Here is a 17,621-nt window from a genome sequence, read left to right as displayed (position 1 = left end):
CAAGCTTTTTCTTGCCAAACTTCGCTTACCTTATATAGAGACCGACTGTCGGCAAGTGATATGCTTCAGGTGAGAAAAGTGATGGAACACGTGTATGAGAAAATCATAAACTTGGATAATGAGTCTCAGACAACTAGCTCTTCCAACAATGAAAAAGCAGGAGAGCAAGAAAAAGAGGAGGACATCGCTGTGCTAGCAGAGGAGAAGATTGAACTTCTGTGCCAGGACCAGGTAAGTTACTTGGGTGTTTCAGCCTGTGAACAAAAGCCGTGTCTAGCACTGAGTCAGGTGTGAATTTCTGAATGCTGAGCTTGAAATAGGCTACAAATTATTTGTTACCTTTACAACTAAGTAAATGTTTTGACATCCTGCGAACTGACTGCTGACGCAAGTTCAGATAGCTTCAGCAGCTGGATCAAAGAATTTACATAGGATCCCTGTTTAATTTGGTTCTGACGAGTTACCTTTGTGGGATTACTCACACCCAACAAACGGACTTAACACAATTCCATAGAGTTTCATTTCTAACATTTTGGAACAGTTTTAATTCTACAGTTCTAGCAGAGTTTACAATTTGTCCAAAATCATGAATTGTGTAATAAGTTTGAATGTTGACGAGGTGGTTGTAATATGAAGTTATATGTCACACTGGTAAAATCTTTCCGCACTGCAACAGTTTTACTTGCTGGTTGAAAAATCTGAGCCTTTGCATGGTTCCTCTTCGATGCCAGTTCGCCCATGGGATTGTTTAGCCCAACCAGAGCCATTTTAGCTTTGAATTTCTGACCGTCCGGCAGATTTGTCGAGTAAAAGATGAATTTTTACTCTTTAGGTTTTGGATCCGAACATGGACCTTCGAACTGTAAAGCACTTCATTTGGAAGAGCGGTGGTGATCTGACGCTTCATTATCGCCAGAAATCGACGTGAAGGGCGTGGTGGACCCAAATGGTTGTTTATTTACTTGACCATACTGTACTGGTTCCAAGTGTAGTACTATAGAAGCCCACTGAACCCCTAAGGTAGATGAGACTTCTAATGACTCAGTATGGACGGAAAGCATACATTTAATTGAAGTGACTAATAGATCTGTAATATAGAGGAAAAAAAAAAAATCTATATGACTTAAACTAAAGTCTGTCCTAGTCTCGGCCAATGAGATGGGAAGTCCCTGAGTGGTTCGTGTTGTGTGAGGTGTACAGAGAATGGATGATAATCCAGTGCAGACTTTTGCTTCCTCCTTTCTGCTTTTTTTTTTTTTTCTCCAGAACGTAATGTCCTCATCTGCTCATGCTTGATATGAAATCGTTTCAGCCATATTAGTCGCTGTGTTCACAATATAATTCAGAACTGCACACAAGGTATCTTTTAGTACATTCCATCCGTAAAGTTCCTACAGTGATTTCTCACGGGTTACTCAAACATTTCGACCACTTAAAGAAATTTGGAAAAGAAATCCAACAGAAAATAGGTATTGTATACTTGAAAGAATCGGCCCATTTAATTGCAAATGAAGGGTTAGCGTTGGAATTGTTTTAATACTGTGACGCAGTTGTTGCTTCAGAGAGCTGTTGACGTGCAGAGGAAGAACACTAGATAAATATTGTAGCAGTCGTCCAATGATGCTGTGCATCATAATAGAGTGAACATGCTTTGCAGCAACTTAAAGTTTGGGGTTTGGGTTTTTTTTGTTTGTTTGTTTGGGTTTTTTTAAAATATATATAACTACTTCCTGCACTGTGTCCTAGGTGTTCTGAAGACGCACTAGTCTCATTTTTGGTAACTGTGCTCCAAACTTCTGTGACATTTTCTTAAAACTTCAGACCATTCTGAAAATAACTTCCTATGTTTAATGTTAAACTTTAGAAACTTCTCAGCAGATTTCATATTCATGATATAAAAATACTTATTCTTCTTTTCCGAAGTTTTATATGCAGTTGTTCTTTTGTTATAGATTTATGCGGATCTTCTTTTCACTGTTATTTCTAAAAATCTGTGACTGTCATAGACTCATAGTAGTCTTTTATAGAGTTTAACTTATTGGGGGGCGGGGGTGAAGGCATTTCAGCTTTTCGTGAGAAAACGTGGGGCTCTCCCAGAAAACCATTTGTAGCCAGAACAAATTACAAATCCTCTTAAAGAAATTGTGTAAAAATGACTCTTGTCTGAAGCAGAAGCACAAAGTGCCTTCAAAGGGCAGTATATTAATGGAGTTTCTTCGGGAGACATATGCTCTTGCCCTTCCTGTATCTTGCTGTCGAGATTTAGGTTGAGGCCTAAAGAAAGTCCCAATAAATTCTATTACTGGGATTGTATCGGTCAAACAAAAAGTAAAATATTTTTCATCGTATTTTATTTGAAAAAGTAACCAAATCATTACCTTCTGCACTCTTAACCTAGCTAAACAAACTCATCGCTTAGACAAAAGATGTGGTTCAGAACTAAGCTAGCGTGTCTTTTTCCCTGTCTTTTGAGGGTCAGGTTCAGTTTTTAGTCCCCATTTCTGTGTATGCTCAGTTTGACACAATTGTGCTATAACCGCACATTTTCAGTGATATTTGTGAATTAAATGGTTAAACAGAACTGTAACTTTTATTGATAAATTGTCCTGACTTGTATTTATTAACAGCAAGGGTCTACACTTGTTCCAATAGGCACTGTTTGGGTTTGGGGTTTTTTTTTCTGGTTGTCTTGCTGTCCCGTTGTATACATTGGAATTGCTCCCAGGAATTTTGTTTTAAATCAGCCAAGGTTGTAATTTTTCTTCCCTTTTTTTTTTTTTTCTTCCTAACTATCCCGAAACACAGTTTCAGGAAAGATTGACAGAAGAGTCTGCAATGCCAGAAGGGTAAATGATGTTTCACAGTTGTATAGAATAAAAGGCTTTAGTTAAAACGTTTTCCAGTTGTTCTGTGTATTGGATCAATTATGCAGTTTTAGAGCTTGGACCGTTGCCACTTCGTGGTTGTGCTACAAAGGGCTTCAGAGTCCTTTGAAGCCTCCGGTAATGGAATGGCTGAAGAAATGGCACTGCCTTAACGAAATCCCTTAAAGATGATCTTGTAACATGGGTTGGATATAAGAATTTAGCCGGCACGCAAGCCTTCAGACACCAGTTCTGAGATACTGTCGAGGTGAAGCGCGTGCTGGAGGAGTGCCGTTCGCACGGGTAAGCGCCTGCTTTTCCACTATGAAAATGTTTTGTGCCGACACCAACGTGGTGCGTAAGACGAGACGGCCCTGACAGAAGGGACTCGTGCCAGCTGGCGCTGAGTTTTCTGGGTGTGGAAGGGTTTATAGCGCTGTAGGAGACACATGGGAAACCAAGGCTGGGTTTCCTGATGCTGAAAACGCCAGTAGGGAATACTCAAAAGCATTTGGTGTCAGGACTGTCAACTGGGCAGCTCTAGGAGAGGACGCGGTAATTCAGTGACCAAATGTATTCCCAGAGACTCCCAGCGTCCATCGGGGGCGGAGCGTGAAGTGAGAGGAGGTTTTTTTTGCTGCTCCCTTTTAATTTCAGCCTCCTTTTCTGGAGTCGTGCTGTCTGTCAGAGTCCTGAAGGCAGGAGCGGGAGGGGCTAATGAGAGTCACAGCTCCTTGGGGCGTTAGGGACAGAGACAGGGCTGCAGGGTGCCAGAAGCACAGGGACTTCTTACAAGGGCATGTAGTGATCGGACAAGGGGTAATGGATTCAAACTGAAGGTGGGGAGATTTCGATTAGATATTGGGAAGAAATTCTTTACTCCGAGGGTGGTGAGACACTGGCACAGGTTGCCCAGGGAAGCTGTGGATGCCCCATCCCTGGAGGTGTTCAAGGCCAGGCTGGATGGGGCTTTGAGCAGCCTGGTCTGGTGGGAGGTGTCTCTGCCCATGGCAGGGGGGTGGGACTGGATGATCTCTGAGGTCCCTTCCAACCCGAACCATTCTGTGAAAGGCTGCTGATTTGTCACAGTTTGTGTTTGGGTTTTTTTGGTTTGGTTTTTTTGGTTTTTTTTAATTTCCAAGTTCATAATGGAAAGGGGTTGTAAATCTGGTATTTAGTAGTGTAACCTGTCTCCCAGAAAAACATTTAATCTGTCTGTGTCAGGCAAATTTTTTTTTTTTTTTCTTCCTCTTCAGGCAGGGTGGTGCTGAGCACATGAGCACAGGAGAGCTGGGCTCAGGTGCTGCAGCTGAAGTGCAAGGATCATTTTAGGAAGAGAACTACTTGAAGGATTTAGAATTAACTTTTAGAAACACTAAAAAAAGTACTTAAAATAAGCACTAGGCGGGAGACACTAATATAGTTCTGCCTCATTGCCAAGTAGTGGGGAAAATAAGGGATTTGGGATTTATTGGTTGGATTATTCATGTTCCGTGGGAGAGGGGTGACCGGGGCACTGGCAGAGCAGAGCCGTCCCACGGTTTAGGTCACGCTGGCTGAAGTGTGGGTGTCTGGTCGACGTGTAGATCGGAGAGACTCGGGGGAGAGAGGGAAGGTGCAGAGCTCAGTGTTAGTGGGGAGGTGCCAGGAAGGGGGAGAGAAGACATTTGCCCAAGGTGAAGGCAGGAATCCAGTTACAGTACTTCAGATTTTGGCCAATCTGTTACACCGAGGTATTACTTTTTCCTTCACAGAGGTCTCATTTGATTCAGACTCTATCCCTAGAAACGACTTGAATTTGGTATTTAGCATCAAACTTTAAGCACATGATCTTACACTTGCAGATGTGCTGACGGCTCCCGAACGGAGCCGGGTGGAGCTGCCGCCCCCCAGCTCGGTAACAGAAGTGTTAAAAGCACATGCACACCTAAATATCAAGAAAGCGATTGACTAAAATAGTTTCCTGCGCTATGTGCTAGAAGCTTTTTCCTGCAAGCAGCTGTACAAACATCGTGCAGAGCTGAGGCACTGATTAGAGGCTGGGTGCGACGTGGCCCTTCTCTCCCTGAGGATATCGTGACGCTCTTCTGGCCATTTTTCATGGGACTGTGAACGCTTAATTATTTTTCGTAGCTTAGAAATGTGGCTTAAACCAAACAATGGCTTTGAAATTGCCTTACAGCAGAACCAACGCAGATTAGTGTTGGCTTAAGGCGAAAGCAAAGAGGGAGGATGTGTGGACTTTAGTGGCAATGCCCAGGAAATAACAGATTAGCACAGTCAAGGCTAATGCAGTGAGGAGCCTGTGGCTGCTTTCTCTTACGGGCCAGAGGCGGAGGTGCCTGCTACTTTCATAATTGCTTGGAGTTGGAAATAATTGCCCAGTTCTGGGGGAAGATGGAGAAGGGTGAGGGCGCTGGGGGGAACGCTGAATTAAAGGGTTTTTCCCTGGCAGGCTGCCTCCGCCGCTTTCCGTTTCTGGGAAAATGACAGTGCAGGAGCCCGGAGGTGCTGGAACAGCTGCAGTCTCCCGCTTCCCCTCTTGGTGCTGTAATCCTCAGCGCTGGCGGAGATGAAATTCTGAACCCCCCCAGCAGCTGGGAAGGCACCGTTCATCAGCACGCCCGTGAGCGGTGTGATCTCTGCTGGGTGCTGCAGTCCGCCTTCCTGCAGCGTTCCTCAGTTACGGCTAAGAGGAATGGGGTCAAGGGCAGCAATTTGGAGGAGCAGCTTCTGGACGGAGCCTGGAGTAGCACCGCAGAAGATTCGGTAAATGGTGAAGCCGGCTGTAAAAGTCTGAGAGGGCAAACAAAGCCATCGCTGCCTGAATTTGGTATTTCAACAGTTCTTGCCAGTTGTTGTGCACCTCAAAGGCACTAAATACGTTTATTCACACATTCAAGTTCAGCTGGAAGTAGCTCAGCATCCGTATTGCCGGTAACAATGAGAGTTGCGTGTTTATCGCTAGGATGGCTATTTCCTCACCGTGATTTTTGGGGGTTAGGATCTGTCACGGTACAGGGTTCTGGCTGTCGAAAGCTCCCATGAATCAAGTAATTTTCTACTTCTGGGTTCTTTCACTCAAAGATCGCTGTTTTCCACAGCCGTTCTACAAAATATTACCTTCATTAGTTCAGAGCCGGCCTGTCCTCACAGGCCTTATGAGGTCCGTTTCTTTCAGCAGTGGTACCTGGTCATTCCCTTCCTGAATTTTCCTCAAATTAAGGGGCCAGCAGCAGGGGGATAATCAGAAATGCTCCGGCTCAGTCCACAGCAGAGCCTGTGTGCGAGGGGATGGCTCTCCTGCTGTCCACACTGGCCGTGGCTCCAGGAGGACTGGATCCTGTCTGGCTCCAGCCCCTGGCAGGAGCTTCTACCACTCTTTTTTTGAAACTAAGAAATTCTAATCAGCTTTCTCACCTCTGCGCTCTCTTTGTCTCAGCAGGGAGGGAGCTTCAGGCATCTCAAAAGGTAGTCTCCGAATTGCCAAGAGAAGAGGAATGTGGTGAGGAGGTTACACTCGCCTTATTTAGCATTTAAATGATAAAGTTACAGGCGAGGAGAATGCAAATACTACGGCTAGATGTTTAACTCTTAGTTTCCTAAAGCTGTACATTAAACCATTGGTCAGTTGGATGTTAGAGGGAAAAAAGCTCCCCCCCTCCCCTTCCCACATAAATTAGGCTGGACACAGATTGCCCTAAGCGTTAAGCTGTTTATTGCTGTGACATTTCAAATGTAGCATAGAGTTTTGACATTTCCTGCCCTTAAATTTCTAAGGGGTGCTTAACGGTACAGCATCACTTAAATGAGCTACTACCCGCTTAAAAAAACAGTTTTGACAAAGGTAATAAGAGTAGAAACAGTCCTAAATAAACAACAAAAAACCCAAACAAATAGATCACTTAGATGTCATCAGGCTCTGGGACCAAACTTACCAATAGCTTAAATTGCATTTATTTTTAGTGTTTGGCTGTTGACCCTTGTAGCAGTCAGTTGGGGGAAGAAAAGAGGAAATTAGCAATATACAGAAAAAAAAAAAAATGTTTGCTATTAACAGACCATTTCAAATTTCTTAATTCTACTACCTGCAGTTAGGGCTTAATGCATTTTTTTTTTTAAGCAAAAGATATTTTAACCATCCTGTTTGAAGCCACTGTATTTTATGTGAAAACAGTATTTGAGACCAACAACAGAGGTGAAGGAATACAAAGGACAGATTTCACGTAGGGGTGTGCTCATCTGCAGCACTCTCTTGTGTTGCAGCTTCGCCTGCAGCCCTCTCGCTGAAGCTGAGCTCTTGGAGGCAAATCTGTGCGCCCCCGACTCCCCATCCCGCGCCCTTGCGGGATTCCAGCCCAGCCAGTCATTTCGCTCACTGACCCCCGCAGGGCACAGTGCAGAAACACGGCAGAAAAAAGGAAATTAGACAATATTGTGCTGAATAAGTATACTCTAGTTTATCGCTTAATCACACACCTCCCCTGTACCCCCTTCTCTTGATTTGTGGAAGATTTTCCCCGCAGTAACTGTACCAGCTGTAGTGAAGATATTCCCAGGCAGCAGCTTTAAAATTCCATGATAAATCACTACCATGAGGGGTGTACAAACACCTGCATTTCCTTCATTGTTTGTTTCATGTTTGCTATTACATTCAAAAGCTATTTGAAGACAAATGCAAACAAAAAAAAACCAATAGCTGTTGCTGCATTAACATGTTTCATCCCTGTGTCTTAAACTTACACTGACTTGTATAACAACAGAAATGGATAAACAGAAAAGCACAACTAAAGAGATGCCATTTCTCTGTCACTACAGAAGCCAGGACGTAGTCAACTCCACTGAAAAGGTTAATCACCCTGAAAACACATGGCCCTGACTTAAAGTCATCTTTGACTTCAGCTTGTTTCAAATAACCATCGTAATTCCCCCCGCACCTTTTTTTGTTTTTTTTTTTTTTTTTTTTAAATAAAACTGTGACACCGCCACGTGATGCGCTGAAGTGAATGACGGGACCCACCAACACAATTTTGTTCTATCTATATGCTGACACTTCAAACCCTGTGGTACTTCCTTTCCTGCAGAAGGAGGCATAGAGCAGGTCCATGGATCACTGTTACGGATAAGGGGCTCTAAAACACGAAAAGCAACAGTTTGCAGAGCAGTAAGTAGGAATAAAGATGTCTTGGGGTAGGAAATGCCTTGAAACTCACTAGAGCTGTCTAATCGAGGTGTACCATTAGAAAAGCTTTTTATCAAGTCAAAACCATAAATACTTTCTTTTTAGTGCTATCAATCACACAGAGAAAATCATCATTAAGTGTCACTGTTGAGGCAGAGTGCCTTCATACATACATTCAGGAGCACTTGCAGGCAGAGGTGAATTCAGGAGCTCAACATTTTGGCCGCGTCCAACTTCTCTCTGCAGTAATTTCTCCCTTTATTTGGTGATTTTGGACAGCATTCAGAGTCTGAACACAGATTAATCTATTAAACAATGATTGGAAAAGACAATAGGATGTGTATTTCATATGATTTCTTTTATAATATTGTCTACACTAACAAAAATAGCTGTAATTCTTTCAAGATCAGAAAAATACTCGAAGCTGTAGTATTACAGCATACAGCAGTCCGTAAACAAAAGCAGCATCCCGTTTCACTCATGGTCTTGTGCAGCTTCTTCCTCTTTCTGTTCACGTGCTGCTTCATCAGCTGGTGTCACCGGAGGAGCGGTTAACGAGCTCTCAGTACTGTTTAACAGCAGCTTTGTTTCTTGGTTATCGGGATCAGTTCCTAGTGTTGTTTTTGAAGAAATTTCATTAGGAAGAACAAAAGAAGGTAAAGATGGAATAGAAGGCAGTTGGTCGTCTAACTCGGGCTGCTTGACTGCGCCTTCGGAATACCTGGTTACATCTTCAGGGTCCAAAGCTGTGGCATTTTCTGTGAAATAGAAACAGTTTGTAAAAAAACCCATGAACTGTCAGGTTAATAGATGATTCCTCTGGTTACCATACAGCTAGGAAAATCAGCCTGACTGAGATACCTCGTACAGGCACATAACCAGATTCACAACTGTCGAATACACAGGCTGCATTTACTTAGTTCTCCCCAAATCCAAAAAAATCTGATGGTGCAAGTAGGTTTTTCAGAGACCACGAACCATTTGGTCTGCTGTATTCTTAGACCAGAGATGTATTTTGTGTCACAACTCTTACCCACCCCACCTTTTACAAGGGAAAGGCATTCATAATGCAAAGATTTAAAATTTTTTTAAAATAGAAAATTCACCATTAAGATGACTGCAGTTTTGTTTTCAGTTTACAACTGTGAAGACAAGCCTTTGGTACCAAAATTCATTTACACTGATTTTAGAAATACCTACTCTTGAGGTCTGTTTAATTTGGATCATCAACATTTTAAAGAGACACGCATTCTATAATCTTATAAAAAAGCCCATTAGTTTTTGTCTACTTCTACACCTGATTTCTGCTACTTTTTCCATCTCACTTCAGCCGATCCCCTTTCTGACTTTTCTTAAAATTGGCTTATTTCCAAAAAAGCATGATACTGTTGAGCAGGAATGAGTCGGTACCATTCCAGAAATTAGGTCAGAGGCCTAAAGGAAAGCTTGAAGACACTTACCAAAATAAGCAGAAGCGTCATTGTTTGACATTAACTTTTCAGCGCCTACTAAAGCATCTGCTGCTGGCATGTTGAAGGAGGCAGATGAAGACACGTTGGACATCTTTGTTAAGTCAGTGAGTTCAGGAAATGGAATACCAGACATGTCTAGAAATCCTGAAGGAGAAAGCAATTACAGTACTGTTTTACATATAACACAGAATTCTCGATTCAAGAAGACATGTTCTATCCAGACTGAAGTGCCCTCCCTGCTAAACACAAACAAATTTAACCTGTTAGGTGACATCAGTGGAAAGACTTCTGCATCACGTTAACATTAATCAGTACCCAAATTCTAAAGCTCTAAAATCTAGAGAAGTCAAAAACTTTAAGGAAAGCAACCACCAATGCTCACAGTTCTGCATTTAAGTCTCAAACTTGTTTAAGACCTTCTTAGTTTACTTAGAGGTCTTCTAAAGAAATGCTGAAAAAAAAGGACCTAAGAAAATATACCTGGATCCATAACTCTCTGGAGAGGGGGAGGAGGAGAAAGTGAGCTTTCCGGTGAGTAACCACTTGTTTCTTGATCTGTGGAATGATCCAAGTTCATAACTATTTCAGAGCGGTCACTCTGAGAAGTGGGTGCCAATAATGGAGTCTGGAATAACACAGTAAGAAGGAAAAGCATCTTTTTATATTGAAAGCTTCACCTGCAGACGACCTTCCTATGAAAGCATTCTGTCTCGGTCTCCAAGTACACCAATTCAGAGAGAACCTATGATGCCAAAACTCACAGTCAAGCCACCGATTAGGACATGTTCCAATGCAGCCTTTTAAAACCAGTATGTTCTTAGAAGAACAGTTCATTCTTAATTCTTGTAGGTGTATTTTGCTTCCTAGTGAGCAGGGTATTCTTCTAACGTGATTCTCATTGACTGATACAGCTATAACACGCCAAGTCTTCAAAACAGGAAGAAAATATCTCGCAAAAACTGGTATCAGCCAACACCGGTGACCTGTCATCTGCCCAGCATCGTCAGCTCTCACTTTCCCTTCACCTAACTCCATTTCATTCAAGCACAATTGTACGCTGTACTCAAATATACTGTATTATGAATGTTCCAACACGTAGAAATTTTTGAAACTCCACAGAATGTGCCAGAGATACGAATTAATTTCTTACATACCTCTGTGTAACCATTAGTAGGTGGTAGAGGAGTTCCAGCTTCTGGTAAGGGCGAAGGTGGTTTGCTTTCTGGCTTTTTCTTCGATACCAAGGACTGCGTTGGAATTCTGTGCAAATAGCCATATCCAATACCACATCCTAAACTGTACAAGAAATGTAAAACAAGACATGAAAAAATGGTGTTCTTAACAAAGCTAGTAAGGATTATAAATGTTGACTCTATACAACAGGAAGAGTTTGAGTCTTTAATCTACAGCAAGAAAGACCTACCTGCAAGAATCATTTCACTCACAGTACTCAAGGAGCACTCTGCAACTGACATTCAGCCGTACACAGCTTAGGTCTCAGTTGATTATTTTTATATCTTTACAAAATATATAAATCTGACCCAGTTTCGATTTTGTTCTTGCGTTAACTGAATGTTTGACTGTGAGAACATAGCAAGTGAAACTACTAGTGGGGAAGTTAACACAGGTTTTCCCACTGGTTTCATGATTGATTAGATCTAAAACATGACTAATTCTTAATTCTAAGTTTTTGGGGTTTTTTTATGGAAAGATGAACAGTTTTGTGTGACGAGTGTAAGGAAACAAGGCTTAACTTGAGAACAACAAGCTATAATCAATATTATTAATAATAATACTCTTAACAGGAGCTCATTTACAGTGAGTATATAACCTGTCATCAGCCAGTGACTGTCCGGAGATCAGTACCTTCCTTCTCCACCCCAAGCTCCATTGGGAGTCACAACTACCTCTCGAATGGAATCTGCTTCAGTGTTATAAACCATCAGCTTCAGGGGCTTCCCCTCGTGGGATTCAATCAGTGAAAAGAAATCCTCTGACTAAGAAAAAAAGAGTAGTAGTATTACTCAAACGTGTAAGACAAGGAGAAGGAAGTTAGCATTTTACGCAGTTATTTACTTCAACATGAAATATTAAAAACCCAAAGACAGATTAAAATTCACTAGTGTAGTTTGATCTTTAGGGGCAACTTTCTTTTATTGTCACATTAAAAAAAGATAATGTTTACCTCAACCATAAAGTATCTGTCATAAACAACCTCCCAAAATTCCAGAAAACTATTCCCGTACATTTGATGTACGCGCAATTAGATTTATAAAAAAACCCAAACCCTCCAACATAGACTTGGCAGGCATGAAGACAACTGCCACTTGAAGGAACATGCACCCTACCTCCTGAAGAATCTGATCAGATCCAACAACGTAGTCAGTGTAGGGCTGGAGACCAGCTACAGCTGCAGGAGATGCAGGTTCAACATCCTGTGAAAGAACAACACGTGTCATCTGCACTCGCAGCAGGATAAACTACTATCAAAAAGGAAAACTAACTCCAAGAACACCAGAAGGAAAGAACATTTTGCTTATGAGACAAAAGAGAAGTCCTTGAACAGTCTAAATCTAGGTGTGACATCTTGTAAAACATACTGAATAAGACAGACCAAGATACTACCAATTCAAAATGAGATACTCTGTAAGACGTTGAGAGTTGCATTCATTTAAACAACCAGGAACATAACAAAAGATCATGTCAGTCTTTCCTAGGCTCTTCTACCTTTTCAGCTCTCCCTCTATTTTAAAATAATAGTTTGGTGCTTTTTGCAACATTAATGTTACTTGGAGGAAGTTTAGCCAACACAGAGACACTTATCGAAGAGAATCTTTTTTGCTTTTGCCATTGATTTTTTTATCATAAGATGACAAAACCCTTCTCCCCATCACACAGTGACTGCGGTTGGGAGGGACGGAGATAATTTTCTTCATAGCAACAGGCAACACTTAACAGTCGCCCACTACCTGTCCTTGTTCAAATAACTCAGGCAAACTTTCAAGACTGTGTCCCCTTCTTCTGTGTGATTTCAGTATATAATTTACTTCTAAACATTACACTTTAAAACCAGGTTGTATGAACACAAACAAGCCAATGAAGAATTCTGTCTCACCAGAACGTGCCACACGTGTTCATTGGCTCCCTGGAAACTGCAGAACCTGACACTGGCTCCAAGAAGACCTTGTCCTCCCCACATGTTACTGGGGATCACCTCCACCTCTCTTATTTTCATTGTTTTGATATTATACACTTCCAGCTTCACTGCTTTTTCAGCATTTGCCTTCAGCAGATCTTTCAACATATTGTTTTCTTTATTCTGTAAAGCACAGAAAGAGATACACAATTAACGTTATTTCTATCTGTATCTGTAACATAGATGGCATGCCTGGGGCAGAATTTGAGTACAGAGAACCAAAACCACCAAAATTTAGGCTCTGTGTTTCACAATCTGTCCCAGCAGTTCAATTTGCTTTTATTAGAAAAGAGTCGGTACTGTCAGCTCATGTCCCTTTACATAAGTACCTACTATTGCTCCATTTCATCACTTATATTTTTTGTTCTTCTTAACTGCTATTAAATTATATCAGTCTAACAATAAGCAGCAACATTTTACTTCATGCCTCTGATCCCAGTCCTTATTCAATAATCCTTCAAAGTCATTGCAAATTGACTGTGAAAGGACAGACTATTTGGGAGCAGCTTGGGGAACTATCATTATTTCTGTTATGTTAAAAGATTAGATGGATATTCCTCCAAAATCTACCATTATAACGATCACTTCCACTAATAAAAGCATGACAAACTTAATGAATTCAGCATTAAGATGAAGCATAAAACCACAACTGTGAACCTTTTAAACCGGAAACAAACTCAACACTTTTGTCATAACTCAACATACAGGAATTGCATTCCCAGTCTTAAAGTATAAGTGAGACAGGCTACAATTCTTTTCCATGTTTTATCAAATATTGAAACAAGTTTGTTTAAACAAATATTGAGCTCTTACCATTGACTCACCAGTTCAACATTCACCTTGTGGCAGAAAATATGCATGAATGAGTAATATCATAAACATTGTATTAATCTATTAAGAAGTTAAGGTGACTAAAGGCATAAGACTCCTCAAATTTGGACCCAGCCAGAGAGGAGAGTTTGAACACCGCCAAGTTTTTCTTTACCTTTCTAATGCCATATACAATGTCTAATGTCCAAACCTTTCTTTACTGCGACAACTTTGGCTTCTACCTTTCATCATTACAAAACCCCCATTTCATGTAGAGAAAAAAAAAATAAAAAAAAAAAATAAAAACACTTGAGGCTTACAAGCCTAGTGTGTCCTATGGCAATGATGAAATCGAAGAAAGGTTCCAGTCCTCCTTGTTGAGCTGGGGAGTTTTCTTGAACCTGCAAAACATACATTTTATTTTTATTACACATTGATTTCTAGTTACAGTGACAATGTTAATCTTTACACGTGATTCAATATTTACTTTTGAGTTGAAGCAGAGATAAGATACCAAATGACAGACCTCGGGAAGCAGTCCACAATTGTGAACTTATTTTTATAAAACCATGAACAACAGGTGTCCAAATGAAGCTGTAAAAAACCAGGTTTTGAACCCCATGCAAGACACAAGTATTGTGATTCAGAGTGTACAGCATGGAATTATTTGGAGAATAAGCCCTTTGCCTTTGGAGAAGGGCTTAGTATTCAAAGTGCTGCTTCAGGATTTTCTTCCATGCTACTAATAGCCTGAGCATATTGACAGCCCCCAATTACATCACAGCCTCTTTTTACATAAACAGAATTTACAGTTAAGTTCCCACAATTTACAGCACATTAGAATAAGAACACTCAAAAGAGCATGCTAAAAACAATGGCTAACCACAAGTACTCGTCAAGAAGATTGCCATCGCTTACAGTAGGTTCATAAGAAATAAGAGTTGCAACATCTCAATTTCATTATAACCAAGTTATCGTAAAACAGATGTAATAAAGAAATATAGAGAATACCTATTAAATTGCATTCACACCAGGAGAAAACCCACCAAAAGTTACACAGAACTTGATATATGTAGAGTCTATGAGAGTATACCCACTTCAAAGTACACTAACAAAGCAACATGATATTAAGGGAACCACTGCAACCTGCTAACAGTTTGCACTGCTTTTAACTTTATTTTTTGTGAACTCAGCAGTACAGCCCTTAACTCGCAATATATGTGACTCCCGAAAGCCACCCCATGATTTAAGTGCTAAGTTACAACCCACATATCATCTGAACTACAAAGTTCATTGCTAGCAACATAAAAACACTTGTATCTTGTATTTGGTCTTTTGTCGTATATTTTTTTTTAAAATAAAATTGTATCCGTATTGGGGCTTTTGCTGGCATAACTGCCTATGCAAGTTTTAAAATATACATATTTTAAATATAGTTACTTCAGCAAAAGCTTTTACAGCAAAAAAAAATTATTATGCTTTCTTATTAAACACTCAAGACTGACCACTGTAACCACAATTGGAGTAGGAAGTACTAACTTTCATCGCAACCCTGAACTGCATCAAAACCAGACAGTTTACACTGAACCAAGCTGAAAGTTAAAACAGTTTATATCCCAATTCTAAATAATGTGCAGGAAGCCTTACAATCAAACTATCGCGTAACACAACGTCAAGGATGAAAGTATACACAAAAAGACGTACAGGGAAGTTACTACGGAGCTCACGACATCATTGTTCAGATCTCTCAAAGCCTTACAGATTCCCACAGGAAGCTGCAAGTTATAAAAAAGCCTGCAGTATTTGTTTTTTAAAATGATACCATATCAAAAGTTGCATGAACTCCCTGGAGGCAAACAAAAAAGGACTGTCTCCTGCATACTGTAGGTCACCAAAATCATCCTCCAGTACAGACAACTAAGCAGTATCCCGCACTGAACATAAAAGGAGGCGGCATTTCATGATCGATAGTCATTTTTGATGGTGTTAACTCAGTTAAGGAGACTGACAAATGCAGATTACAACACTGGTATCCTAAATGCATCTTTGGACGCTGAGAAACACTAACTGCTGATGAAGTGGAAAGCAGCATATGGTGACAACAGTTCCACTCTTATTTCAGGGAGGAAGACCACCAACTAAATGAGCAGATAACTTATGCAACAACTGTTAACTTATCAGCAAAACCTCAGCCTATCTTTAAGCTCCGAGACACACATTTAAACAAATGTGTGTGCAGACAATAAGCCAGATAGAGGAATTGGAACAAACTTGTGTGTACATATATATAGTGCCTGTGAGAAGTGGCCCCTCGGGAAAACACTGGCTGCTGCAGGAATTAACTCCCCAGATGCTGGACAGACCCGCAGAGAAATCAGTCAAATCTTCAAGCCGAGGGAATCTGGAGGGGCGCAGAGAGGAAGGGCTATATTCATAGAATGGTTTGGGTCGGAAGGAACCTCAAAGATCACCTAGTTCCAACCCCCCCGTCACAGGCAGGGACACCTCCCACCAGACCAGGCTGCTCCAAGCCCCATCCAGCCTGGCCTTAAACACCTCCAGGGATGGGGCAGCCACAACTTCCCTGGGCAACCTGTGCCAGTGCCTCACCACCCTCACAGTAAAGAATTTCTTCCTAATATCTAATCTAAATCCCCTCTTTCAGTTTAAAACCACTACCCCTCACCCTATTGCTCCACTCCCTGATAACAAGCTCCTCCCCATCTTTCCTGTAGCCCCTTTAGGTACTGAAAGGGGCTATAAGGTCTCTCCAGAGCCTTCTCTTTTCCAGGCTGAACAACCCCAACTCTCTCAGCCTGTGCTCACGGCAGAGGTGCTCCAGCCCTCTGATCACCTTCCTGGCCTCCTCTGGACCCACTCCAACAGGTCCATGTCCTTCTTATGTTTGAGACTCCAGAGCTGGACACAGTACTCCAGGTGGGGTCTCACCAGAGAGGAGCAGAGGGGTAGAATCCCCTCCCTCGCCCTGCTGGCCACGCTGCTTTTGATGCAGCCCAGGATATGGGTGGCTTTCTGGGCTGCGAGTGCACATTGCTGGCTCACATTGAGCTTCTCATCAACCAACAGCCCCAAGTCCTTCTCCTCAGGGCTGCTCTCAACCCATTCTCTGCCCAGCCTGTATTTGTGCCTGGGACTGCCCCGACCCACGTGCAGGACCTCGCATTTGGCCTTGTTGAACTTCACGAGGTTACTCTTAAACTACTTCTAATTCCTCAAAAGAGGCATAAAAAGCTCCCCTGGGCCGTCCAGCAGCCGAGACACGGCTCTGAGCCCGCTGAAGCCGGCGGGGCGGGTGTGAGGCCGGGCCGGACGAGTTCCCCCTCGCTGCCACCGGCAGTGGTGCGGCCGCTCCTCCCCTGCCGCCGTGGCAGCTCCCTGCATGGGGCCGACAGGTGGAGGGGGCCGGGCAGCCCGCGGGCCCACCGCCCCCAGCCCCTCGCCGTCTCCGGTGCCGGGCTCGGCCGCCCTGAGGCTGGAGAGGGGAAGCGGGACCCCGCGCCCTGTCGATCGCCGCCTCAGCGCCCCCCGCCCCCTCAGGGCCCTCCCGCCCCGGCGACGGCCGCCTCACCCCGTGTACGTGGAAGCCCTCGGCGCCGCCGTCGGGGACCTCGGAGCTCGATCCCAGCCCCATGCCCACCGCTGCGGCACCCCACCGGACGGGACGGGACCTCAGGCAGTGGCAGCAGCGAGCATCACCCCCCCGCCGCTCCCTCAGCGGAAGGCGTCGCAGGCCTGAGCAAGCGAGCGCCGAGCGCAGCACCCACGCAGGGCGGAGAGAGATGGAGATAGAATCTACTGCGCTCCCTGGCGGGGCACGTGACGCCCTTAGCGACGGTGGAGGGGGCGGGGGAAGCGAGGCGTTGCTGGGGGAGGGCGGGGCGGGGCGGGGCGGGGCGGGGTGGGCGCCGCGCGCCGCAGGGGGCGCTGGGCGGGAAGCGGCTGAGGGGGAGCTGGCGAGGGGGAGCGCTGAGGAGAAATGAGGGGCTGAGGGGGAGCGCTGAGGACAAGCGGCTGAGGGGGAGCGGGCGAGGAGATGAGGAGAAGCGACTGAGGGGGAGCACTGAGGAGAAATGGGC

General features: G+C 43.3%; 2 protein-coding genes across 2 annotated transcripts in view; one reads left to right on the top strand and one right to left on the bottom strand.

Moving 5' to 3' along the window:
• WDR48 (WD repeat domain 48) overlaps positions 1–2,007 on the top strand; it is a 28,885-nt gene extending 26,878 nt beyond the window's left edge. The window contains exons 18-19 of the mRNA XM_063324345.1: positions 39–231; positions 833–2,007. Coding sequence (XP_063180415.1) covers positions 39–231; positions 833–928 — 289 coding nt within the window. The 3' untranslated portion in view covers positions 929–2,007. The remainder of the gene's footprint in view (positions 1–38; positions 232–832) is intronic.
• Positions 2,008–6,567: 4,560 nt separating this feature from the next.
• GORASP1 (golgi reassembly stacking protein 1) lies at positions 6,568–17,207 on the bottom strand. Its single transcript, XM_063324344.1, has 9 exons — positions 17,114–17,207; positions 13,845–13,925; positions 12,634–12,837; positions 11,867–11,953; positions 11,385–11,515; positions 10,673–10,814; positions 9,999–10,143; positions 9,507–9,662; positions 6,568–8,804 (listed from the first exon to the last, which is right to left on the bottom strand). Exons 1-9 carry the CDS (start codon positions 17,174–17,176, stop codon positions 8,521–8,523), a joined length of 1,293 nt encoding a protein of 430 aa, XP_063180414.1. The 5' UTR covers positions 17,177–17,207; the 3' UTR covers positions 6,568–8,520.
• Positions 17,208–17,621: the final 414 nt, after the last annotated feature.

This window comes from Chroicocephalus ridibundus, chromosome 2 (assembly GCF_963924245.1).
Source record: "Chroicocephalus ridibundus chromosome 2, bChrRid1.1, whole genome shotgun sequence".
Classification (NCBI taxonomy): domain Eukaryota; kingdom Metazoa; phylum Chordata; class Aves; order Charadriiformes; family Laridae; genus Chroicocephalus; species Chroicocephalus ridibundus.
The sequence above is the reverse complement of the archived record's forward strand: the minus strand, read 5'-3'. Positions and strand labels throughout refer to the sequence as shown.

Bases quoted from the DNA above. Each gene is read 5' to 3' on its own strand.
- GORASP1 (XM_063324344.1), bottom strand. From the start codon at position 17,176: ATGGGGCTGGGATCGAGCTCCGAGGTCCCCGACGGCGGCGCCGAGGGC. The intron at 11,516-11,866 runs GTAGGGTGCATG...TTTTTTTCTTAG, and splicing joins CTGATCAGATTCTTCAGGAG to TCAGAGGATTTCTTTTCACT. The intron at 10,815-11,384 runs GTACTGATCTCC...TTTCTTGTACAG, and splicing joins GCTTGGGGTGGAGAAGGAAG to TTTAGGATGTGGTATTGGAT.